Source organism: Anopheles moucheti, chromosome 3, assembly GCF_943734755.1.
Source record: "Anopheles moucheti chromosome 3, idAnoMoucSN_F20_07, whole genome shotgun sequence".
In the NCBI taxonomy this organism is placed as follows: domain Eukaryota; kingdom Metazoa; phylum Arthropoda; class Insecta; order Diptera; family Culicidae; genus Anopheles; species Anopheles moucheti.
In genome coordinates, this window is record NC_069141.1 from 89,221,022 (window position 1) to 89,228,817 (window position 7,796).

The 7,796-nt window shown below is 47.6% G+C and overlaps 1 protein-coding gene across 1 annotated transcript in view; it reads left to right on the forward strand.

Annotated features, from left to right (window-relative positions):
* The window catches only part of LOC128304211 (glucose transporter type 1-like), a 47,476-nt gene extending 40,115 nt beyond the window's left edge, over positions 1-7,361 (forward strand). Inside the window, 1 exon segment of the mRNA XM_053041373.1 lies at positions 1,456-7,361. Within this exon segment, the coding sequence (XP_052897333.1) occupies positions 1,456-4,769 (3,314 nt within the window). The 3' untranslated portion in view covers positions 4,770-7,361.
* The last annotated feature ends 435 nt before the right edge of the window (positions 7,362-7,796 follow it).

Genomic DNA, 7,796 nt, shown 5'->3' on the forward strand with positions numbered 1-7,796 from the left:
AAATAGAACGAGAGCGGTCGTAATGTTTCATGCATAATAAATTGGCTGCAGCATAATACACTCGAGCCACGAGGCCGCTCGAAGTGAGCGTGCGAGCAAAAATGAATGATGGAAATTTGGAAACACGCGGAAAAATTTTCCCTCCATCGCCGGTGCTCGGGGATGTGTTTGGTGTGGCGTGCTAAATATGATAAAATTCAATCTCAACTCGTGGCACACAGCCACGCTGCCGCTGGTTGCTGCTGATAGAGGAAAATATATAAATTTTAATGAGAAGTTAACTTTCGAGACTAAGACAATGTGATTGGAAAAGATGCAAAACCAGAATGAAGTGATGAATAGAAATAGCACATAGACAGGAAATATGACTGACAAACTGGAAGAAAAATCAAATACAAAGATGCAATATTCAGGGATAGTAAGTACATAAGAAAAACGCAATACAAAAATGTGTCTTAAGTTACAATGTTATAGCAAAACAACAATAATGTTAAGTGGAATAGCTAATTGCTATGCGGCGGCCCGGTGGTGAATTTGTATCGGCACCGGTCTTCACACGACAGATCCAGTCCAAAATCTCACCCGGACCAATCCTCCGTACGTAGGACTGACTATCTGGTAACGGGTAAATAAAAAATCAAAGAAGGCCAGAAATGGCAGGCCTAGACCCCTTGAGGTTGTTGTGCCGACAAACAGAATAATTGCTATCCTTACTAAATAAATCCTTACGGCTATAAACAAACTAACAGTAAACAATTCGTACCATACTTGCATACTTTACTGTCATAGCTTATGAATGCGCCATAAGCTGTGGAATTCGCGTAACATAAATATCTTTTCTGCATATCACTTTGTTCATAGCTCCTTAAAACTTCTTCGAACCCAGTCACATAAACATAAGTAATCAAACCATCGAACAGGAACTACTTATTAAAGCTTGCAACATGCATGATCGTAGCAGTTGGGAACAATGTGAAGACTTATTTAATATTCCTGTTAGCTCTTTCTCTATTTCATACATTCGTCATTATTCGCTCATCAGTAGGATGATGTTACATTGCATGCCCGTTTTTTAACAACTTCTCTTCGATTTTTCTACTTTTAACTTCTATATTCTGCTGCTCTTTAAGGAATGCATTTCTATTTAGCCTCTGTTTTCATTGTTCTCTACTTGTTGTATGAGACGATCTAGCTGCGATTTTACGTTCAGCTACCGATTTTCATAGTGCGAATGCGTAATGTTCTTCCAAACTAGCTACAAGATATTGTCATCCATTCTCATATCGTATGATAAATCCCCTACCGGACTCCCTCCCTTCTCCGTCATTCCATCGGAACCATGCTCCTTTATCCTGCCGGCCATTTCGCTTCCCGCTCGCCGATGTTGCCGGACCTTCCGGGCGCACCCTTGTTTAACCGTTCGACTGACCTGCTTTTTGTTCTCTTACACCTCAGCCGCATCCGAGCGTTGTTCCGAAGGCGCAAGAAATACTCAAAATCGAACTGCCACCTGTGCGCCCCTTCACCGTCATCAGCAGCAAGTACCTGTCTGCCAGAACACAGGGCCTTGACTGAAGAGCACCGCCTTGACTCCTAATAGCTCGTTCGACCCGTCGGTTCCACCCGGGGACGCGACGCTGAGCGACGGTGGTGGCGACCCGAGTTCGCCGATGTTGGGCTGCGACCACCGCTGCCCGCTCGGCAGCACGGTTAGCCTGCACACGCTGGCCGGCACCGGTCGACGATCCGTTGCGGAGCGTCACGGCGGCCTCAGCCACAGTCGCATCAGTCTCCGGAGCGAAACGACCGGCAGTAGCAGCTACGGGGGTGCTGCCGGTGCCGCATCGAGTGGTGGCCACCATCACCATCACCACCACCACCATCATGCGCACCATGCGCACCGTGGCCACAGCCATCGGCGCCACTCGGCGTCACAGCAGTCGCCCCGGTGCACGCACCACCGGCAGCATCAGTCGTCCGAGCACCATCACCATCACCAGGAGGACACAGGCGGTGAGGAGGAAACAGAGATAGTGCGACGAAGACAGCAGGAGGAGGAAGAGGAGGAGGAGGAGGAAGAGGTGGCCGGAACGACGGCGACCATCTGTACCGAGGACGAGCGGCACGCCGGTGACAGCGCATCGACGATGTACGCAGAGAACTGTCACTGCAGCCGGGGCAATCTCACCACGACGGATGACGACGATGAGATCCAACAGTACTTCGTGGTCGATCAGCCTCCGCCGCAGCAACAGCAGCAGTACACACCACAGCAGATGTCCTCCCTCCAGCGCAACCTTTCGAGACGTCCTTCCGTGTCGAGTTCGCATCGAAGCGCACGAAGCACACCCCGATCACGCCGCGTAACGACACCGCTCAGTGGTGGTAGCTGTTGCTCCCATCACTCCCATCACTCACAGCCAGTCCCGGTGGGATCAACGGCCGGTCCCTACGGCACCGTTTCGCATGGTCCGCAATCACCTACCGCGCTAAGTCGACGGACGCTACCCGACAGCGGTGGTTCCAATGCGACCATCTCGAACTTCAACATCAATCCGGCACGGTTCCAGTGCAGTTACTACACGGCGGATGAGAGTGAGAACTCTTACTGCTCGATTAGTGGCGAAAACATTCGCCAGATCCAGGCTCAGACTGCCATTCAGCACCAGCTGGATCGAGAAGAGCAGAGACAGCGTTTACAGCCACTGCCACTGTCAGGCCCGGGTGCCCCGATAGGCGAGGGTCTCATCAACGACAACGATAGCCAGCAGGACATCGCAAGTCTGAATGAGTCGCTGCTCTCAACCGTGGGCTCTACGTCTAGTGATCAACCGGGTGGCTCGACGACGACCACCACCAGTACGACCACCTCCACGACTCAGCGTCAACTGCAACAGGTCCATGGTGCGCCGAAGAGCGCCGGCAGTCAGCTCGTCCTAACGCCTTCGAAGATCACAATCGAGAATATCGGACAGCTGTCGGAGATCGGTACCGCAAACTACGAGTTCGACGATCTGGACATCAATATCCCGGAGATCTTCCAGTCGCCCTCGAAGATCAAGTGGAGTTTCCTGGCGAACTTGGACGAGAGCAAGTCCAACAAGTCGCGCATCAGTTCCGTATCGTCGCTAGTGGATGCTGGAAGTAGCACACGAGGTCGTAGCGGTACCGAATCCGGTGGCGCGGACGTCAGTGAGACGGCGAGCGACAATGAGTACAGCCCGAACCGTATCCGGCGTCGACGGCCGGAACCGTTGCCGGTGGGCGAACCAAGCCACACGCCCGGAGCGGGCATTCAGACATCCTCGTCCAGCTGTAAGATCGAGGAACTGCTCAAGAAGTCCTCACCGTCGGCATCGGCATCCGACTTCAAGACGGTTTCAATCTGGCGAGCTGAGAACGGCGACGAAGGGAACGCGATCATCTTCCATCATGAGAGCGAGATCGTGGAGAACTGCTGTACGAACCATTTTTTAGACCACAGTAGCTACGACGTCTGTCGGGTGGATAACTGTGATTATCTGATCAAGAGCAACGACACGGACAACAACACGGGCACGAAGCGAACGTCGTCCTGCGGCAGTCTGTGCAAGAGTGAGGAGCGATTGAACAACACGATCATGCCTTCGACGACAGTTGCCGGCGTGGGGACGAAGCAGCTCGAGTTGAAGCAGCGCAATATCTTCACCTCCACGCTGGCCGGTACGACCACCACGAGCGCCTCGATGACCAGTGCCTGTGGGGCGACCATACCGATGTCGGCGACGACGACCACCGTGTACAGTATCATCTCGCCGGATTTGAAGCGGTTCGAGAAGCAGACCAACCTGAATCGTAATTCGGTCAATCTCAGCCAGAACCTACCGCCATCGTCACCGTCGTTCTCGTCGACATCGTCGATCTTCGCCGGGAACTATGGTTCCACGCTCTATCGCAACATTAACCAGCAGCAGCAACAGCACCAAACGTCCGAGCACGACAAGCTGCTCAACACCTCCACCGTGTCGCGAGGATCCTCACAGCGGTCGCGTCTCCACACTGCACCGGCCAGTACGATCTCGCGCTCGGCAACCTCCAGCCTACAACGCTCCGGGCGGCCACCATCCGCTGCACCGTCGGCCTCGGGTGGATTCAACAACCAATCCAACAACTACCCGAGCAGTACACTCGATCGATCCACGTTAGGCGGACGTACACTATCTACCGTGTCGCTAGGCTTCAGCGACACACGGCGCGATCCACACACTCCACAGCCGGGCGATCCAACCGCTCCAGCGTTCAGCATTACCGGCGGCGGTGAAACGGCAGCCGCCAGTGCAGCAACAGCGGCAGCCGCTGCCGCCACCCAGTTCTACAACAAATCCTACCACTACAACCTAACCGCGCAGAACCAACTCTACTTCCAGGCGTTCTCGAATCTGGTCCGCGAGCAGGAACAACAACAGCAGAACTGCGAGTTCCATCAGGCCCAACCGCAGACCCCATCGCCTCAGCCACAACCGAGCTGTCCGCAGTGTTACGAGTACTACGGTTGCCAGGCCCAGTACTACGCGAATGCGACGAATGAAGCAGACAACGAGTTCGCCGAATGCAATGCGGGTGGGTCCGGTGGTGTTGTGTTGCGTCGGGGCGGTTGGCGCCGCAATGTAGGCACCACGCTGCGCATAAACGGTTTGGTGCGGGTGGTACGCACCCGGGCAAGGAAGTGTGCCGATTACATTCGCCAGAAGGAACACCAGAGCAATAATCGATTCCGACGGCGGAAGTAAGAAGTCAAGGTGGTGTCAAGGAGACAACATGGACCTAGAGGCGCATGAATTCAATCTAAAGAGACAGTGCATTAGTTCATCGTATCATCCAAAAGGGGCAGCATTGAACGAAGGAACGAAGCGTTATTTCGAGGTTATGGCAGCGAAGCGCTAGCAGTTAAGTTTTACCTAATAAGCTTTAGTATAATAAGAAAGCTAGAGAGTTACATACACTTACACTTACACACAAGCGCAGCAGCAGAAGATGTGCGATAGAACTAAGCCCACTATTTCAGCACGTATAAAGTCGTAACGATTATAGTATATTGTGGAAATAATTACGCGTGTTTGAGATGAAAGTTCTGTGTGATTTTGTATGCGTGCGTGTGTGACAGAGAGAGAAAGAGAGAGAGAGAGAGTGCATGAGCAAGACAAAACCGTAGGAGGGAAAGAGAGAGAAAGTTAGGTTAGGATACACGATACAACAGCTGATATCGTTTAATATTATAATAGCGATTCGGAGTTAAGTGTGAAGCGGTAGCGTTCGGATGAAAACAAGAAAGACGAACGGATAACCATGCTAGATAATAACACCTACAAACAGTTTCATTAATACGGGAACAGTGCGTATACATCGGTATTCATCCCCCATTAAAAAGACACATGAGGTAGCTTTGTCACACAAACTCTGCACAAACATTACCACGAGCAACTAGGAAACGAGCGCAACCAACATTTGTAACTATTTCTAAACAACCCGGTACGTATTGAATTGATCACATCGCAGGAGCAGCTGAAAACGTAGTAAAAGCAATTCGAATTCGAATTCGAACCTTTTTGTAGGAAAGGTGCACTCGAAATCCAACGTTAGACGACGACAGCTATCATTAACCATCGCGGAAAGGTGGAACGATCAAGTTTGCAGTGCACATTGCATACTAGTGGGCGTTTTCTGTCAGCGCGCTTGAAAGTATGCAATTTGCATGACAATAGAACTTTTTGATTGGTGAATGTTTTTGCAGCTCGCAATAGATGCTCGTTCGTGTACCCAACAGTTAGTTATGAACTCTTCACCGAGGCCCTAGGGCATACATGAATTGAGCGAATCCGTCGTATTCTTTAACTATACTTGGGAAGTGATCAGGTGTTCTAAACCTAATCTGAAACACGCCTCGCCGATGAGGAATTTAAACGCGCAACTCCAATTCGCCACCTCAAACAAACATCCCGGGAAGGAGTTCCCGATCGAAACGTCTTTTGCACAACCGTGTACATTTTACTTCTAGCGTCAGAACATCAGATCCGGGTCTTTAAAAAACAACTGGCACACGCATGGAGCAGAGCATCCAACACATTATCTGCAACTTATTGAAACAAATAAGCGAGCGGTATAATTCTTACGGTTCTTACGGAACGTAGCCAGCAGTCTGCAGTTAGATAATCGGTAAGGTTAGATATAATGTAATGAAATTAAATCGTTCAAGGTGCATGACCGATCGGATCGGTGCGGAAGCATTGCGTTATTTTTAGTCATCTTTTAAGGCTTGTTAAAGCGCAAGGAATTGTTAGATGTTGATATCGTTATGATGTGTTATTATTCCCCCTTTTTGTAAGGTGCTTTCACTTCCTCACCGTTAGTTGAATTCATTGAAGGACATCCAACTGTTCACCAGAGTTCACATTACAAATTTGCGCCACCAGAGTTTATGGAGTAACGAATTTTGTTGAACCATTTTGCCATTGGCCATCCTGCCATTAAACTAATTTCAAAATCGTTCACCTGTATAAACGAGCGCTAATGTGTGAGTGTATGGAATACATTACGCTCTAGCAAAACAAAACCACAACAAAAAAACGTTCAAAGGACTGAAAAGGACTTGAACATAGGTAAGCAACCAAATAAACAAACAAAACAAAAAAGAAAACCAACATTAAAACAAAACAAAAGGAACATATTTTAAGCGTCAAAACATGTAGATAATGATTTTTCTGTACTTACGTCTTAGCAATTGGACAACAAACAGAAAACATCAACGTAACACTACGGTTTAATAAAAAAAAGTAAACAGCTACACGTATATACATATATACATATAGAAACTAGTGAAAAAATATACTGCTAGAGTTTAACTTTAATATATAAAGTATATCTAACTCACTAACATGGTTTAAGCCTTAACTATAAGCGCCGTCGTCTGTAGATGTATAAATGAAGCAGCAAACAAGTAGTAGAGCGTGTCGAAGCGACATGTACAATGTAGTAGAACATAATCCACTGTATAACTATCACCGCATAAGGCATAGTAACTAGTAGTAGCCTGAGGAATAATTCGCACATGACGTCTGCGGTAAACGTTGGCCTCTACAAGGTGGTGTGCGAGAAATACCCTTTCAGTTCTAGGAAAGGATACCAAAAACGCTACTATCAGAAAAGAAACCCCGGCTAACACTTATAGGAAATAATCGTAACTCAATAAGCCTACACAACCCGCACGCAAAAATTATAAATTAAACAAAAACGGAAGGAGGCACAGTTTGCTGAACGGTTAGGCGGGATTGAAATAAAATAACAGTTAGAGTAATTTTGATGCACTGCCAAAAACAAAATGGTTTTTAAGAAAAACTTACATAAACAGTAAACTGGAACGTTTATGCGATAGGAACCATAAGAGCCGTTAAAAAGCGAAAAGAAAGCGACACAAAGAAATGAAATAAAAACATAAAAAAGCATAAAAATACAATCGTTTCAAAAGCAAACAACAAAAAAAAACACTTATTAAACTTTTTGAAATAGAATAATAAAGAAAGTGCATAAAAGACGTGAGCAAACAAAACGAAAGGAAAAACGGATTTGTAAATCAAAAACTCACTACATTGATGGAGAAGAGTGAAACAGTAGAGAAAGTAAATATAAATCAACCAAGAGAACAAGAAGCAACAACAACAAAGTATTAGCAAATTCGAATAGAAACAACAGCAAAACAGGATGAATATTCTTCAAATCAATAGCAATAATAAGAGATGACTAAAAATAATGCTATCAAAGTT